Source organism: Octopus sinensis, linkage group LG18, assembly GCF_006345805.1.
Source record: "Octopus sinensis linkage group LG18, ASM634580v1, whole genome shotgun sequence".
Lineage (NCBI taxonomy): Eukaryota > Metazoa > Mollusca > Cephalopoda > Octopoda > Octopodidae > Octopus > Octopus sinensis.
The window spans coordinates 49,032,311-49,052,306 of record NC_043014.1 but is presented as its reverse complement, the minus strand read 5'-3'; the positions used below and the strand labels follow the sequence as shown (position 1 = coordinate 49,052,306).

At 38.4% G+C, this 19,996-nt stretch overlaps 1 protein-coding gene across 1 annotated transcript in view; it reads left to right on the top strand.

Annotated features, from left to right (window-relative positions):
* The window catches only part of LOC115221316 (ubiquitin carboxyl-terminal hydrolase 15), a 68,660-nt gene that overhangs the window by 2,571 nt on the left and 46,093 nt on the right, over window positions 1-19,996 (top strand). Inside the window, exon 2 of the mRNA XM_029791478.2 lies at window positions 15,510-15,637. Within this exon, the coding sequence (XP_029647338.1) occupies window positions 15,510-15,637 (128 nt within the window). The remainder of the gene's footprint in view (window positions 1-15,509; window positions 15,638-19,996) is intronic.

Below are 19,996 nucleotides of genomic sequence, written 5' to 3'. Positions count from 1 at the left end.
GGGTGTTTCTTTTATTCCATTTTTTTTTATTCAATGCTCATCGGAAGGACAATCGATTAATTCATCATTTATTTTTAATGCTATTTTTTTTCAATTTGAAAAATGTTGCTTTTCAATTTTCATGCCTGGAAATCTAAGATGTATTATCACACACACACACACACACACACATACACTTTGGTAACCAAACTAGATAACACATAGAGCAGGGTATTTTTCATCAAAGTGCTTGTCTAATATATGTGTGTATGCTTTTAATTATACGAAGATTGACCGATTGAATAAATGATTCAATACATGTAATATAATAATTAGTCTATTATAATTTCTCGACTGTGACTTCGAAGTCTTGTCGGTGGTGGCAGGCAATGCGAATTCTATATACACATACATATAGTATAATATGTATTGTGTATGAGTGTGTTTGTATGTATATATATATATATAATATATATGTGTGTGTGTATGGTGTGTTGATTTCTTTTTTTTTTTGCCTCCTATTGTAGTGGACACGGAGGAATGTGTGTGTACTGTTTTATTTTCGGTTAAATCCCACCAGGAATATGGCTGCCAGAGCCGCCATCCTCGTGCCAAGTGTAAATGCACTTAATTAATTGCCTGGTCCACACACTGTCTTCTGAAATGTCACATTATATCGATAGCTATATATATATATATATATATATATATATATATATCTATATATATATATATATATATATATATGTGATGTATAGTATGTGAAAGAGAGAGAGAGAGATAGTAATAGCTAGGCGGAATGTTATTCTTAATCTGAACTAGGTGCTTGATCATTTAGTAGAAATAGTTGTGTGTGTGTCTTCTTTTTCACTCATAATCTATCTAGATAGACATTCCGGACTAACAGGTTTTCGTTTTATTTATCTTCGAGGTTTCTTCTAGAAGAATTCCTCTTTCCCGAATCTCTTTCGCTCTCTCGTTCTCTCACCCTCCCTTTAGAAATGATTCAAGTCTTCTGATCGATCTCCATCGATATCAATAATGTCTAGCCTTACTCAGTGCTTCGTTTCACGTGAATATACTTCATATTTGTGGGTACTCGTAGTATAAGTATAGAGTGGTAAGTGTTCTCGCCTGTCACGCAGGACACTGGTTCGATTCCTCGCCTGGGAGGCAATTTTTTAGGAGCAGGTGTGACTGTATTGTAAGAAGCTTACCTCTGAACCTCTTGGTCCCAGGTTCAAGTCACACCGCATGGCACCGTGGGCAAGCGATGGCTATTGTAGCCCTGGGTCGACCAAAACTTTGAGTGGATTTGGTTGACAGAAACTGAAAGAAGACCGTCGTATCTGTCCACCATCACCGCTTGTTTAACCGGTGTTGATATGTTTACGTCCTCATAACTTAGCGGATTGGCATAGAGATTGATGGAAGTATCATGCTTCAGAAAGTACTGTAGTCGATTCGTTCGACTAAACCCTTCAAGGCGGTGCACTAGCATGACCGCAGTCTAACGACTGAAAGACAATAGGACAGCCTAAAGATACATAGGCAATCCTTCGGAGATTATATATATACATACATACATATATATATATATAATGTGTATATATATATATATATATATAATTATTGATAAAAATGGTAAGATATTATAATGTCTATATATATATAATATCTATCTATCTATATATATACGTAATATCTATCTATATGTATAATAATAATTAATTCTTTTTATTGGCCACAAGGGCTGACACATGATTAAAAAACATAATAATAATAGTGTATGTTACAGTGGTTTGTCTCTTTTATTTTTCTTTTTATTCACTGATGACAGGAAACCGATATTTCTTTAGCTTTTTTTCTCTCTCGATTATATAAAAGGTATAAGAGAGAAAGATGGGAGATGACTCGAAAATGCAACCACATTCGGCTCAGTGTCCAAATCATGTGATTAATGCCGGTGAAACTAGAGTTTTGACGCTAACCTTTTAAATTATAAATGGAAAGTCTCTCTTTCTCCTTGTTTGTATATATATATATATATATATATGTATGTGGATATGTGTATGTATATATGTGGATGCGCGCGCGTGTGTGTGTGGGCGCGCGTGTGTGTGTGTGGATGCGCGTATGGATTTGTGTGTATGTATGTTTATATGTATTATGTATATATGTGTATGTATTTATAGACATACATATATGGATATATATGTATGTATATGTATGTATGTATACGTATATATGTATGTATACGTATATATGTATGTATACATATATATGAATATGTATATATACATGTGTATATATGTATTTGTATGTGTATATATTTATGTGTATGTATGTATATAGGTATGTACATAGGTATATATATGTATGTATACATGTGTATATATATATGAGCATATATATGTCTGTATATATAGCGTATATATATGTGTGCATATATATATGTACTTATATGTATGTATGCATATATGTGTATATGTATGTATATATATATATGTATGTATATATATATATGTGTGTATGTATATATATATGTGTATATGTATATATGTGTATATGTATATATGTGTATATGTATATATGTGTATATGTATATATATGTATATATATATGTGTATATGTATATATATGTATATATATATGTGTGTGTATATATACATGTGTATGTATATATACATATATGTATGTGACTCTATATATATGTATATGTATATATACGTATATGTATGTATGTATCTATATGTATATGTATCTATATATGTATATATATGTATGTATTTATATATGTATATGTATGTATGTATTTATATATGTATATGTATGTATGTATCTATATATGTATGTATTTATATATGTATATGTATGTATGTATATGTATGTATTTATATATGTATGTATGTATATGTATGTATTTATATATGTTTGTATATATATGTACGTATGTATGTATGTATATGTATGTATGTATATATATATATATATATATATATATGCATAGGAGTGGCTGTGTGGTAAGTAGCTTGCTAACCAACCACATGGTTCCGGGTTCAGTCCCACTGTGTGGCATCTTGGGCAAGTGTCTTCTGTGCCTTGTGAGTGGATTTGGTAGACGGAAACTGAAAGAAGCCTGTCGTGTATATATATATAAGTGTGTGTGTGTATGTTTGTGTGTCTATGTTTGTCCCCCTAGCATTGCTTGACAACCGATGCTGGTGTGTTTACATCCCCGTCACTAAGCGGTTCGGCAAAAGAGACCGATAGAATAAGTACTGGGCTTACAAAGAATAAGTCCCGGGGTCGATTTGCTCGACTAAAGGCGGTGCTCCAGCATGGCCGCAGTCAAATGACTGAAACAAGTAAAAGAGTAAAGAGTGTATATATATATATATGTATGTGTACATGTATATATAAGTAGAGAGAGATATGAATTTATATATATATGGATGTGTCTATACCCATGAATATGTTAGTGTGTATGGATATATTTTGTGTTGCTTTGTATGGCTATATATTATATATATATGTCTGAATGTATAAAAACACACATGTTCATATCATACATACCATTTACACTCCTAATTTAGTTTTAATTCTTGTCATTTGTCCTTTGCTTCTCCCAAACCGGTTTTTAGTCAGTTGTCGAGTATTTGACACTTTTTAGTATTTTTTTTTTTGTCATTTCTTGTTATTTCTTGTTCCTTAATGTATAAAACCTACTTTTTAAGAGTTTTGTTTTTTTGTGTTCGTTTTTACACTTGCCTCCTCAGTTAATTTTAGTATTGGCCTTTAACATCGACAGGCTTGTTTCACTTGCTGCGTTTTAAACATTTCTTTCTATAGCTAACCAACCGTGTGTGTGTGTGTGTATGTGTGTGGTCTTTTACCTATTTCAGTCATAGCAGTGCAGCCATGGCGGGGCACCGCCTTCAAATATTTTTGTCAAGCAATTCGACAACTGTACTGGTATTTGTGCTATCGATTTCATTTTGCCGAACAGTTTTAAGCTTTCGAGGACATAAATAAACCAACACCAGTTTTCAATCGGTAGTGTATGTAAATGTAAATGATAGCTGGAGGGAATTTGAAAATATTTGAATATTTTTGTTCCGTCATTCTATTTAAGTATTTAAGTGCTGTTTAGTCTCAGCTCAACCCTAGAGCGGACATACATGTTCAAAAGCATTCCAGTCGTGACTATCACTCCTCCTCCTTTTTTTTTTTGTACTTGAAGGAAATCTGGAAACAGATCATCCAACCTGTTTTTTTAATTCGGTCAGGTCTGACCTGAAGGCAATTTGATTACTATCTCTAGCATTCCATGCAACCACGTAAGAGTTCACCCGTTGGCTTGCAAAGTATATTGTCAGTGGTGATGAATAGGTTTGCTTGTTAATCACCGACTGACCAACATTTGACGTTCTAGTCATGGCTATACTTATTCCATTTTTGTTTTTGTTTCCAAATTGCGTTATCCAAAGGTGTGAAGTTAACTAATATAGTGTTTCGCACCTTGTCGATGATAATTAGAAAACCGGTGTGATGTGTTTGTATTTTTCTGTGTTTATATAACATTGTGTGGGTTTGCAAACCATACAGAGAGAGCCTCTAGAAATGGTTGCGAGAAATAGCAACCGAATATCCCTCGAATTATATCTCAGCTTTCCTAAAAGTCTAAAGACACGTTGGATAACTACAGTCTTGAATATAAAGTTGTGATGGTCATGAATGGAAATTATATGATCATGTTTAACAGAACAGTCACTTGGTCAAACCTTTTAATACTCTTTACTCTTTTACTTGTTTCAGTCATTTGACTGCGGCCATGCTGGAGCACCGCCTTTAATCGAGCAACTCGACCCTGGGACTTATTCTTTTTGTAAGCCCAGTACTTATTCTATCGGTCTCTTTTGCCGAACCGCTAAGTTACGGGGACATAAACACACCAGCATCGGTTGTCAAGCAATGCTAGGGGGACAAACACAGACACACAAATGCATATATATCATCATCATCATCATCATCATTTAGCGTCCGTTTTCCATGCTAGCATGGGTTGGACGGTTCAACTGGGGGGTCTATATATATATATATATACACACACACACACTACGGGCTTCTTTTCAGTTTCTGTCTACCAAATCCACTCACAAGGCTTTGGTCGGCCCGAGGCTATAGTAGAAGACACTTGCCCAAGGTGCCACGCAGTGGGACTGAATCTGGAACCATGTGGTTGGTAAACAAGCTACTTACCACACAGCCACTCCTGCATCTATAATAATATTTATAGAAAAAAATCAACTCAATATTCCAAATTTTGTAAAACTTCTGTCTCAGTAGTTTAGCCATTTCTCTTTAATTTTGCACCGAAATATCTTCATTTGCAAAAGAAAACTTTTGTATACTTTTAAAGCCGAGGAACGACAGCTTGGAATGAATACTGTCATGGTTATAGTTTTGTTATTCATATTCTATATTGGTTTCCATGGTTATATTCCATAAATTATTGGTGGTGTAATCTTTTTATATAAAACTCTGCTGTATAGTTGCCAGCAGTTGTCTTCTGTTTTATTTTTTCTTCTTCTTCTTTTTCCAAAATAGTAACCAAATTACTCTTGTATAGCATCCTAAAAATAAACTCTTGCTCTGAATTACAAGTGAGGACAAGTTGATAGCATGTGCTGTGCTGTGCTGTCATTAGTTGTTTGTTTTTGCTTTTTTTTATGCTTGTGATGTAATCTTGAGCAGGCTGAGACTGGAGCAACTGGGGAGATATTCCTTTCTACTCTAGGCACAAGGCCTGAAATTTTTGGGGGGAGAGGGCCAGATGATTAGATTGACTCCAGTATGCAACTGGTACTTAATTTACCAACTCTGAAAGGATGAAAGGCAAAGTCGACCTCAGCGGAATTTGAACTCAACATAAAAAACAGACAAAATACTGCTAAGTATTTCGCCGCCTTGCAACCGGAGAGGTATTGGCCAGTCTTGGAATCCAACCTTTGACTTTATGATCAAAAGGCCACATACCTTCTCTCTCTTTTAATCAGTCATTCAAAATGTGACCGCGTGTGTACCATTGGCGATTTTTTTCCCTCTGTCTTCCCTTCTCCTATGTTTCTGACGAAGAGCTCCGCTCAAAACGTTAAACCCTCCTTCTTTCCTGAGTGTCCAATGATACTATATTTGTTCCATGTCCTCGCATTGTGTTTTTTTTGTGCTTTCTTGTTTGGATTAACTTTATATATATATATATATATATATATTTTTTTTCTTTTAAGCTTGATACTTACTCTGTTTCTTTTGCTGAAGTGCTAAGTTTCCGTGACATAAACAAACCAACACTGGTTGTCAAACTGTGGTGGGACACACAGACACACACACAATGGGCTTCTTTCAGTTTCTCTTTACCAAATCCACTCACAAGGCTTTGGTTGGCCCGAGGTTATAGTAGAAGACACTTGTCCAAGGTGCCAACCAGTGGGACTGAACCCAGAACCATGTGGTTGGGAAGCAAGCTTCTGATCATATAGCCACTCTTTTATTCCTTTTGAAACAGAAAGGTATGTAATGCCTCCTAACGCGAGAAATGTTACCTGACAAATTTGGTATGGATACAGGTATTATCGTGTTGCTAAAAAGCTTGCTTTTGTAATCCCATGGTTTCAAGATCAGTCCCATTGCATTTTACTCTTGTGTCAACTTGAACCTTGTGACTGAAATTGGGAAATGAAAACCATTTGAGTCTTTTGGCGAGGCTGCACGTGTTCTCTGTTTATAGACTGAACATGATGATACCTGTATCCATACTGAGTTTGTCAGGTAACATTTCTCGTTTTAGATGGCTTTACATACCTTTGTGTTTCAAAAGGAATAAAAGAGTGGCTATATGGTACAGAGCTTGTTTCCCAAGCACATGGTTCTGGGTTCAGTCCCACTGGGTGGCACCTTTGACAAGTGTCTTCTACTGTAAACCTCAGGACAACCAAAGCCTTGTGAGTGGATTTGGTAAACAGAAACTGAAAGAAGCCCATCATGTGTGTGTGTGTCCCATCACAGCTTGACAACCACTGTTGGTTTGTTTATGTTACAGTAACCTAGCAATTCAGCAAAAGAAACAGTAACATAATTGATTGGCCCTTGGGTGCCCTGAACAGAGTTTGTTTCGTGTTGAAATATTTGAAGCAAGTGTGAAGATAACAAAATATCATGATGTTACTTTTTCTTATAGCAATCCCTGAGTCCTGGTCTCTCCTCTCCCTAGTCCCCATCAGTCTTGGTAGTCTTACAAAAAAAGGGGTCATAGCCACTGCTGTTCCTTCTGATTGAAGTCTTAAAAACAGTTCTGAAGCTGAATCCTAAGAATTTGAAATACGTTTACACACTTCTTCATGGCCAGATAAAAAAAATCAGCTGAGAAAACGCAATTCCTATGATGCAAAGGAGAGAAGGGGCAAGAGATGGGTAGAAATATCTTTTTGCTAGGGCCCTCATCTCATTTCCAAAAATTGCTCCCCAAATTCAATGCTTAATTCCAAGCATACAAACTGTATTTGTTACTGTTGTTGTGAGAGAGCTTTCTAAACTGACCCCTATTACTGCAGTTCATTCACCCTAAAATTTGTTGAACAGTATGACAATACCATTTAGAATAAGAGTTGGTGGAAGCACTCCGTTGGTTACGACGACGAGGGTTCCGGTTGATCCGATCAACGGAACAGCCTGCACGTGAAATTAACGTGTGAGTGGCTGAGCACTCCACAGACACGTGTACCCTTAACGTAGTTCTCGGGGATATTCAGCGTGACACAGAGAGTGACAAGGCCGGCCCTTTGAAATACAGGTACAACAGAAACAGGAAGTAAGAGTGAGAGAAAGTTGTGGTGAAAGAGTAAAGCAGGGATCACCACCATCCCCTGCCGGAGCTTCGTGGAGCTTTTAGGTGTTTTCGCTCAATAAACACTCACAACGCCTGGTCTGGGAATCGAAACCGCGATCCTACGACCGCGAGTTCGCTGCCCTAACCACTGGGCCATTGCAACCCCACAGAATAAGAGTTATGAGAGCATTGGATGGAATGTGTTTTGAGTTCTGGGTTCAAATCCCACCTAGATCAATTTTGCCTTTTGTATTTCCGGGAGTTGATAAAGTACCACATAGGATGGTAGGATTAACCTATAGCCTGGTTCAACACTATTGCATGGTCCATGAGGGCCTGTAACAGTCTGTTCTGTTGTTGTATTTGGGCTCAGTTTGTTGTTTGAAAAAATTTAATCCCTCCCTTTCAGTTTTAGATGCTCTGTTAAAAATTATGGGTAACATAAAAAGGTTGTTGAAACTCAAGGTTGTACCTGACATTGAGTCAGCTGTAGTAGTTTGAAGTAACTTTATTATTGGGCCATAAATAGTGATAAATTAGTCACCTTATTTTATAATTAAAATGCACTGGTATACAAAAGGCATATCGGTATGCTTATACATTTACATTTTATACATACACACCCAAATAAGGGTGTGTGAGTGTGTAAGAGTGGTGGCCCATTTCATTCAAACAATTTTCAACAAAAGTTTGACTATGGACGTTACTAGTTCAACTGTTGACAACTGAAAGAATTCAGATTTGACAATGTCTAGACTATTGTACCTGGTGACAGACCAGGCAGTAATTGTCTGTCACCAGCTTCTGTCATATGCATGGATCTTGTTGCACTATTTTGGTAAATGGTTGATCAATGACAACTTCCTACTCATTGTAGTGGCTGAAAATTCCACAGACATTAGTGTATTTCATCCTTTAGCATTCGGTTTACTCTGTCAATGCAATGCTTATGTTCTTTACATTGTTTTATATTAACATGCATTATCTTCTAGCTTTGAAATATTTGTTCATCACCATCATCGTTTAACGTCCGTTTTCTGTGCTAGTACGGACCTGGGTCTGGGAAGCCAGGAGGCTGCACCAGGCTACAGTCTGATCTGGCAGTGTTTCTACAGCTGGATGCCCTTCCTAACGCCAACCATTCTGTGAGTGTAGTGGGTGCTTTTTATGTGTCACCAGCACAGAAGCCAGTCAAGGTGGTGCTGGCATTGACCACGTTTGGATGGTGCTTTTTACGTTCCACCGGCACAGAAGCCAGTCAAGGTGGCACTGGCTTCAGCCACGTATGATTGTTTATTTTTGACATTAAAGGGTAGGTGTGAGAGGCTGAATCTGGCCAGTTTGAACATAAAACAGGTAGAATATTTGGGCCAGTTTAAATGGTAAAGGGTAAACCATGTTTGAATATCCTTCGTATCTAAGACAAAACCATTAAAAAGTATGTGAAAAATTGTTTCCAGATAAAAGACATTTATTTGGATCCTTCTGTCAATTTCTAAATGTTCGGTATTTCTCTTTGTTAGCTTAATTAAATGCCTGTCTTTCTCTCTCACTTTTAGAAAACAACAAGTCAATTATTTTAGTTCTGGAACAAAATTTAACTGGTTTCTATCACTGAATTTTGGCAAAGCCTCTGTTTTTTTTGAGTTAAACACAAGTACACTTCCATTCCTTCTCATACACGTATGTATACATATACCTACAAACATGTACACATATATACTAACACATGCACACATCCACTTACACACATGAATGTATGTGGCAGACTCTCCTGTTGTAAATGATAGATGAGGGTTCTGCAATTTGTGGGACAACCTGCATAGATGATCTGTTTACAGTGATCAAGTGTTTGTGCTGTATGTTAGCTCACTCCCTTTGTCAAATGGACACTACCTGTACAGGTGTATGGTGCACCACGTAGTGATTGCAAAGCAATGTGAAATGGTTTTGCTCAAGAACACAACACGCTCCCTGGTCTGGGTGTCAAGACCCTGGTCTTGTGATTGTTAGTGCAATAATTAGTATCACCAGGCCATGTACCTCCGTATATATGCACACACACACACATCATCGTTCATCATCGTTTAACGTCCGCTTTCCATGCTAACATGGGTCGGACGATTTTGACTGAGGACTGGCGAACCAGATGGCTGCAGCAGGCTCCAATCTTGATCTGGCAGAGTTTCTACAGCTGGATGCCCTTCCTACTGCCAACCACTCCGAGAGTGTAGTGGGTGCTTTTTACGTGCCACCGGCTTGGGGGCCAGTCAGGCGGTACTGGCTTACGTGCATATATGCATTAACCCATGTGTACATAAACTTACACTTTTATACATACACATAGATTTCGTTTTTGGTTCCCCATTGAAATCTTCTGACAACGTCTACTCCTTTAGCACTGAGATCTTTGAGAGCCAAACAGTCCTCGACTGAGTCTCCTGTCTCCTTGATCTCTATTCCAGGTAAGACATTCATGTCATTGGTAATGGTGGTGATAATAAGAGGTTGTATTTCTCCTAGTTCTCGTCTTCAGGTTGTCTTTCTCGTGTCCATATAAACCACATTCCCACACAAGTCACCACCAGGTGGCATAATCATCAACTGTATTGTTCTTCAGATCAGACCTGACCTTCTATTTTCCCGGTCACTTGATTGAGCTATTTTTTGAAGAGCACATGTACTACACACACACACACACACACACACACACACACACACACACATGTTTACATGCAAATATGTGCACACATGCACATATGTTATGCATTTCTGAAATATATAATAAATACCTCAACTTATGTCATTCTAAGTTAGGTCATTTTTGACCTTATGTTTTTACTTTTAAAAAAAAATAATGCCAGTATTTTGAAAAGTAATTCTTCAAAAATGATTTAGTTTTAGCTTGAATTCCTTATTCCTAAAACTTTTACTTCAAGTACTATCTTAGTTGTAGTTGAACACAGTCACCTGGTCTTTGGGGCGCTTCAACACTCAGGCCTGGTCCCCAGTCAGAGGGTAACTTTTTCTCAATAGTCATGGTTGTCCTTTTACTGCTAAGCTATATGACCTTTGGGGGTCCACATATGTTGTTGCTAAAATGTTTCTGTTCAATAAACTGGTTAGCCCTTTCGTTACCATATTTCTGTTGAGATGTGTTTCTTTCAATCAATTTTAAATATTACAAAGAGTTTAGTAAAATAACTTCATTATTATTAAGCTAGTGTTAGGGAACATAAATTGTGACTAAGGTTTTGTGGAAGATTTTAATTCAGAACTTTTGAAAACAAAACATTTGTACTACAGAGCCAGAGGCACTTTCATCCAGGTTAGTATCAAAAGGATTAAAGTTCTACAACCCACAAAGTATTTTAACAATTTTTTTTGGTACAATTCCTAAAATTTGTTTCTAAAAATATAATTGGATTTTTTAAACATCAGTTGACTGAGGGTCCGCATGAGTAAAATAGGAATTGAAGTAGTTCATAAGTAAAAGTGGTTGTGAACCACTGCATTAACCCATTAGCATTTAAACTGGCCATATCATGCCCAAACATTCTACATGTTTTTATGTTCATACTGGCTAGATCTGGCCTCTCACACCTATCCTATGATATCATCATCATCGTTTAATGTCCGCTTTCCATGCTAGCATGGGTTGGACGGTTCAACTGGGGTCTGGGAAGCCAGAAGGCTGCACCAGGCCCAGTCTGATCTAGCAGTGTTTCTACGGCTGGATGCCCTTCCTAACGCCAACCACTCCGAGAGTGTAGTGGGTGATTTTATGTGCTACCGACACAGGTGCCAGACGAGGCTGGCGAACGGCCACGCTCAGATGGTGCTTTTTATGTGCCACCGACACAGCACGCTTGGATGGTGTTTTTTATGTGCCACCGACAGGTGCCAGACGAGGCTGGCAGACGGCCTCGCTCGGATGGTGTTTTTATGTGCCACCGACACAGGTGCCAGATGAGGCTGGCGAACGTCCACGATCGGATGGTGTTTGTTACGTGCCCACAGCACGGAGGCCAGTCGATGCGGTACTGGCTACGGCCACGTTCGGATGGTTTTCTTGTGTGCCACCGGCACTGGTACCACAAAGATACAAATTCCATTGATGTTCATCTATTTTGATTTGTTATCCTATAATATCATCATCATCATCATCGTTTAACGTCTGCTTTCCATGCTAGCATGGGTTGGACGGTTTGACAGAGGACTGGTGAACCAGATGGCTGCACCAGGCCCAGTCTGATCTGGCAATGTTTCTACGGCTGGATGCCCTTCCTAACGCCAACCACTCCGTGAGTGTAGTGGGTGCTTTTTACGTGCCACCCGCACAGGTGCCAGACGAGTCTGGCAAACGGCCACGATCGGATGGTGCTTTTTACGTGCCACCGGCACGAGGCCAGTTGGGGCGGCGCTGGCAATGGCCACGGATGGTTCTCTTACATACCACCGGCACTGGTATCACAGCTGCAATTTCCATTGATGTTGATCGATTTTGATTCTCATGATCGATTTAGAACATCCATCTTACACTCTTGGTAATATTTTACCAAACACTTCACATATCATCCTTTCATAATTGTTCCTAGGGATTGAACTCTTACTAGTCTCTACCAACACAGTTTCTAAAGCTACATCACTTATAAATAAAGAAGATTTAATTTTAATGGCCATTGTCCTCTCTCATTATTTTGCTGACTTAATCTCCTGTCTGTTAGTGATTTATTATTGTCTGTGATGAGACTATTCACTCTATACTTAATGTTTGTATTGCAACTGTTGTTATTTTTATCATGGCCTGTGTCATGCTTAACCTCAATTCATTTGTCCAGACTGAATCTAGCCAGTAATTTTCATATAGGATAGTAATAATCTTCTTACAGATTCCTCTGAAAAATACCAAAGTTTGGTCTTTGCTCCAAGTATATATTGGGTTTCAAAGTATTGAATAGTATATTTATAAGTTCTTACAGTTGTCCCCTTTTGGTGTTTATAATCCTCATCATCATATTATTATTATTATAGGAGTGGCTGTGTGGTAGGTAGCTTGTTTACCAACCACATGGTTCTGGGTTTAGTCCCACCGTGGGCAAGTGTCTTCTACTATAGCCTCGGGCCGACCAATGCCTTGTGAGTGGATTTGGTAGACGGAAACTGAAAGAAGCCCGTCGTATATATATATATATATATATATATATATATATATGCGTGTGTGTGTTTGTGCGTCTGTGTTTGTCCCCCTAGCATTGCTTGACAATCGATGCTGGGGTGTTTATGTCCCCGTTACTTGGCGGTTCGGCAAAAGAGACCGATAGGATAAGTATGGGCTTACAAAGGAATAAGTCTCGGGGTCGAGTTGCTCGATTAAAGGCGTTGCTCTAGCATGGCCGCAGTCAAATGACTGAAACAAGTAAAAGAGTAAAAGAGTATCTATTTTCCATGCCAGTATGAGTTGGACAGGTTGTCTCAGTTAAAGTTACTTCCTCAATTATATACATATTTGTTATATTGTAGTTAGCTCTAGGTCAGGCTTGACTGAGCAAACTTATTATTGAAAACATTCCCTCAACCATCCCACTTTCAGACTTGAGTATACAACTGTGACCTTCCTGTTTTAAGACAATAGGTTGTGATTTGAGGAGATTTGGTTGTTTCTTACAATAGGTCAAGTGACTATTTAGTGTTCCCACTCTGTTTATTTATTTTTTTGAGGTGAGTCAAGAGTATGTATATAAATCCAATTTTTGGATTTTTTTTTCCTTGTCACGAAATGCTTCAACTGGATTGCGCTTCTAGTAATTAATGAATCATGTTGTGACTTAGCCCCATTGCTTTAACCAGACTTCTCACCTGATTGTTAGGAAATCAGAGAAGTTAGCACTATTTCTTTCTCCCACCTTGTTTATCTGCAGTGTATTTTTATTCCTCTTTAGTTATTTCCTAGTACTGTGTGACTAATACAACATAGTTATATAATTAAAACCTGGAAAGTACAGCTGATTTACAATCCCCCACCTTCCCTCTTTGTTGATCACAGATCAAATTACTTTGTCTGATGTTGAAACACAGCAGAACTGAGGAAGGTGAGAAGTCCCTTGGTTAGATACAGGGACGTTCTGACAAATGATATCAGTTATTGTAATGGGTATGGGTTAGTTTGGAAACTAGTATCATTATAGATGAAAAGGAGGGAGATTTAATAGCAGATTGGAAATATTTTGGTAACATTACAGAGGGAGCTGGTTTGAGGAAAGGGTCTACAAAAAAACGAGGTTCCAAGAAATGTCTCTACATGCAAGATGTAGCAACTAAACCTCCCTCAAACTACATTCTACTGTGTTGTAAAATATATTTGCATAATGTAGTCTGAGGGTTAAAATGACCAAGGTTTGAATTCCTTTAATTAGGGTTTTGATCGATCAGTCCTTTTTACATTCGCACAATGTGGGTAGCATTCTGATCCATGGGTTGTGAGTTCATATTTCCCTTGTCACTCACACTTGTTTTGTTTCATCTCAACACAAACGGAATGACTGACTTCATTATCCTTGGAAAGTTCTGTACGATGGCCAACATCTCATTAATTAAAACTGGTGTTCTTTTTTTGGCTTGTTTATCTTTCCGCTTCTCGTTAATAAAGCCAGAGTAGGCTATTATTAATGTCGTCATTAACTTCTGGTTCATTAAGAGAGTGAGAGACATTGTTTTGTCAATACACAGTAGAAAATGTTTGCAATATTGACATGTCCAGAGGTGGTGAGCTGGCAGAAGCACTAGCATACTGGACAAAATGTTTAGCAGCATGTTCTGAGTTCAAATTCTGCTGAGGTCAACTTTGCCTTTCATCCTGTTGGGGGGTCAGTAAAAGAAGAAACCAGTTGAGCACTGGGGTCAATGTAATTGACTTAGTCCCTCCCCCCCAAAATTGCTGGCTTTGTGCCAAAATTTGAAATCACTATTGACATGTTCAGTAAAACACAATATTATGGTGAGGCCCTTTTTTTTTTTTAACCGATTAGTATTCAGTAATTTCAGAGTAGGCGTAAGTTGATTACATTGACACCAGTGTCCAACTGGTACTTTATTGAAGTAAGGCGGCGAGCTGGCAGAAACGTTAGCACGCCAGGTGAAATGCCTAGCGGTATTTCGTCTGCCGTTACGTTCTGAGTTCAAATTCCGCCGAGGTCGACTTTGCCTTTCATCCTTTCAGGGTCGATAAATTAAGTACCAGTTACGCACTGGGGTCGATGTAATCAACTTAATACCTATGTCTGTCCTTGTTTGTCCCCTCTGTGTTTAGCCCCTTGTGGGTAATAAAGAAATAGGTACTTACTTTATTGACCCCAAATGGATGAAAGGCAAAGTCGACCTCAGCAGAATTTGAACTCTGAATGTAAAGACAGATGAAATGCTGCTAAGTATTTTGCTCGGTGTGCTAACAATTCTGCCAACTTGCTTCCCTAGCATATTTAGGTTATTGGCATAACAATTGTCCCAGTATATAGCAAAATTCAAAATATATTTCTTTCAATTAAGACATCAAAACTGTTGCATTATTTCGCTGTTTCTTATCCAATTCTTTTGCAGAGTTGATGGCATGACTGGCATACAATCTTTTACTTTATAATTTCAGGTATTTAGTGGATACCAAGTGGTTAAAGCAGTGGAAAAAATATGTTGGATTTGATAGCTGGGACTCCTATAGCGCTGGAGATCAAAGTGCTAATCCCGGCCCTATTGACAACAAGACATTATTCAAAGGTGAGCTTGTTTTTTTTTCTTTTGTTGTTTCAAAGAACCTGACATTGATATTTCCAGTTGGTTGATATGATTTTTGGAAAGATATTTGCCTCTACATCCATCTCTAACTATTTGTCACTCTCTCCTTAAACTCTAATGAACTTATCCATCTGTCATTCCTAAACTTCTCTCTGTATTTTCTCTTATATTCCCTTTCTTGTACATTGAGAGTACACTTTGAGAGCTTATCATCATTATTGCCTTCTTCCAGCTTTATATACTGCAGAGTAGCTAAGTATCTCCTCTACAGCATCACACCTGTGCCTGCCCTCTATTGTGCTTTAACCTCTCGACACCAGGCATAAAGCCTCCTCCCTCTCTACTGGACCCTCCTCTCAGTTGAGGGTCTTTGTATTGCAAGCCACTTTGTGGCCTCACCGCTACTGCTGTTACAAAAAAAAGACATTCACTATGTTTTTTAAAATGGTTGTTATTAGGATGGGCATCTAGCCATAGAAATTGTACCAAATCAGACATTGGAACTTGATGCGGTCCTTCAGCCATTAGATGTCACTGTGGGTCGGGCAAGACTTGTGGAGGGACTATATCTGTTCTTGAGAGGGGACCTAATCCATTGCCCTTGTTTTAACACAAGCACTAGGAGCTCTTTAACTGATTCCCCTCTGTTGTAAACATTTAGACCAAATCAATGGTTTGGAGAAAATTGATGAGATCTCCTCTTTTCTTGACCAGTCTTAGATGTCTGCAAAATGACCTGGTGCTGCTCTGCTCTTCTTGTCATCTTGTCAACTGTCATCTTGAAATTGTTCAGTTGTATTTTCATTAAGGAATCTCTGCATTAATGTTCTAAAAGTTCTCTCTATAAATTGGGTTCAGTCCCACTGCATACCATCTTGGGCTAGTGTCTTCTACTATAGCCTTGGGTCAACCAAAGCTTTGTAAGTGAAGTTTGGTGGACAGAAATTGAAAGAAGCCTGTCATGTGTATGTGGTGTTGACATCACATGATAATTGTGTCTGTCATTGTCATACAAGCAGTGATGCATGTTTCTGATATTCTGTGAAAGCCTGCAAGGCCATGGAGAAATATTATTACTTTGCTTGGAAACAGGTGAGGTTTGGCGAAAGGAAGGGTGTCCAGCTATTGAAAAATCAACCTTAAACTCCATCTGACCCATGTAAACCTGGAAAAGTGGATGCATTTACACATGGACACCACTCAAGCTTTCCTCCTTTCACTCAAATAAAATGCAAGGTAACCATGAATCTCCTTCACAACAGTGAGCCTGTTCCTGCTCCTCTCAATCACACTTGAATCTTTTGACACCTTGCTTAAAGCAACTATGCTATTTTCCTTGCTCCCTCTCAGTTGAAGGGGCTCCCCAGTCTTACATGATACAAGCTGGCCTCACTAAGTGATTGGCATTAGGAAGAACATCCGGTTGTAGGGGTCCATGCCAAAACTGAATCATTAGAGTATCATAGATTGCCTCCAATCCTTTGGATCCAGTCAAAATGTCCAGCCTTAGGGTGGAAAATTTTGACTGGATCCAAAAATCATATATATACATATTTGAAAAAAATGAATAGAACTGGCTTTCCTGATGATTAGATATTTGACCATTTATAAACATTTAACCTTTTCATTACTGTATTCATTTGAGAGGCTCTGTGTTTCTTTCAATTATTTTAAATATAACAAAGAATTTAATAAAATAACTTAGTTACCATTCAGCTAGTGTTAGGAACATAAATTGTGACTAAGGTTTGGTGGAAGATTTTAATTCAAAACTTTATGAAAACAAGACATTTGTACTACAGAGCCAGAGGCGCTTTTGGCCGGGTTGGTAACGAAAGGGTTAATTATTAAAGCGGAAAAATTATCAGATAAACCATCCCTATTCATTATTTTTTTCAAATATTTAATGCTATACCAAAGACTTTCTAATTCCACTAAATATATATATATATGTATATATATAAAGGGATTACAATATTTATGATATTTATGTTGTATTGAAACAATTGTAACTATAGAATGAAAAATAATACCATAAATTCCTGTTTTTGTTTTAATGTACACAGACAGCTCGAAAGTAATTAAACATCACCCTTTTCAAAAGGTTTATTTGTAGAAACAAAATGTCATTTGTGCGTACAAATGCTTCATCTGGTATTTAGTAGGTCTGCTTTGTGCACTTTTAATGGTTTAACCTGTCTTGGCATTGTAATAATGAGTAGTGTCTGCTTAGATAAAATGGGCTTAATGAGGGATGTCTGTTTACTTTTGAGGTGTGCGTGTGTGTGTGTGTGCTCTTTTGTTCTTTTACTTGTTTCAGTCATTTGACTGTGGCCATGCTGGAGCACCACCTTGAAGTGTTATAATTGAACAAATCGACTCCAGGACTTATTTTTGAAGCTTAGTACTTATTATATCGGTCTCTTTTGCTAAATTGCTAAGTTACGGGGACGTAAACATACCAACACCAGTTATCAAGTGGTGACAGGGGTAGACACACACACACACATGACGGGCTTCTTTCATTTTCTTATTTCTTTATTGCCCAGAAGGTGCTAAACATAGAGGAGACAAACAAGGACAGACAAAGGGATTAAGTCGATTACATCGAACCCAGTGCATAACTGGTACTTAATTTATCGACCCCAAAAGGATGAAAGGCAAAGTTGACCTCGGTGGAATTTGAACTCAGAACGTAACAGCAGACGAAATACTGCTAAGCATTTCGCCCGGCGTGCTAACGATTCTGCCAGCTCACCGCCTTCTTGCAGTTTCTGATTACCAAATCCACTCAAGGCTTTGGTTGGCCCTTGGCAATAGTAGAAGACATTTGCTCAAGGTGCCATGCAGTGTAGCTTAACCCAGAATCGTGGTAGTGAAACAAGCCTCTTACCACACAGCCACAACTGTGCCTATATATATATATATATATATATATATGTACACACACACACACACACACTTGGAGTGGTTGGCGTTAGGAAAGGCATCCAGCTGTAGAAACTTTGCTAGATCAGATTGGAGCCTGGTGCAGCCTTCTGGCTAGCCAGTCCTTAATAAAACCGTCCAACCCATGCCACCATGGAAAGTGGATGTTAAATGACAATGATGATGATGATGATATATGAATGTAAGTATAATAATGACTCCCTGTGTTTCATTAACTACAGTATGGTCGGGACCACATGCATACTGTCTCTTAGTTTATATCAATATCACATGATCAACCAGACTATTGGATGTTGTTAAACATCACTAGTCACAATGTGCTTTGCATTGTTTTAGCTTTCAAATGACACCACCCTGCCAGCCAGGCAAACAGGCCAGCATTTCCCCTGATCGGAAAGTTATTCTGTCTCAGGGTTGCTCATTTACACCTGAGTGGAGTGGAGCAGTGGGAAATGAAGTGTTTTGCTCAAGAACACAGCATGCCATCTGGTCCAGGAATCGAACCCATGATCTAGCGATCGTGGGTGCAGTGCCTTAACCACTGTGCCATGTGCCTTCACTTATATCGATACAGATTCTGTAGATTTGAGTAGGAAACATGTAGAATAGTTTTAGATTTAATTTACACTGGAAACTTGGTCTAAAAAACTGGGTTTGTTTAGGATTGTAATGTAATTTTGAAACAGTATGTTTTCTTCCTCTTAATTGCAATCTGGACAAATGTCTTCTACTATAGCTATTTCTTTACTAACCACAAGGGGCTGAACATAGAGTGGACAAACAAGGACAGACAAACGGATTAAGTCGATTACATCGACCCCAGTGCGTAACTGGTACTTAATTTATCGACCCCGAAAGGACGAAAGGCAAAGTCGACCTCGGCGGAATTTGAACTCACAACCTAGCGACGGGCGAAATACAGCTAAGCATTTCGCCCGGTGTGCTAACACTTCTGCCAGCTCGCCACCTTAATGTCTTCTACTATAGCCCCAGGCTAACTTGACTGATCACGTGCAAGTGGAACTGGTTGACAGAAAGTGTGTAGAAATTGTTTAAGCAAAAGAAATGGTGTCATTGTTTATGCTCTCCAGTAAACAAATGTCCCATAGTTCTGTGGATATGTGAAGGCCAGTGGAATAGAAAGTAGGGGCTGGCAATAGGAACAGAAGCTGTCTGTAGAAAGTCTGTTTCAGTAACATTTTCAAGAGTGGCTGTGTGGTAAGTAGCCTGTCTACCAACCACATGGTCCAGGTTCAGTCCCACTGTGTGGCACCTTGGGCAAGTGTCTTCTACTATAGCCTCGGGCCGACCAAAGCCTTGTGAGTGGATTTGGTAGACGGAAACTGAAAGAAGCCTGTCGTATATATATATGTATATGTGTGTATATGTTTG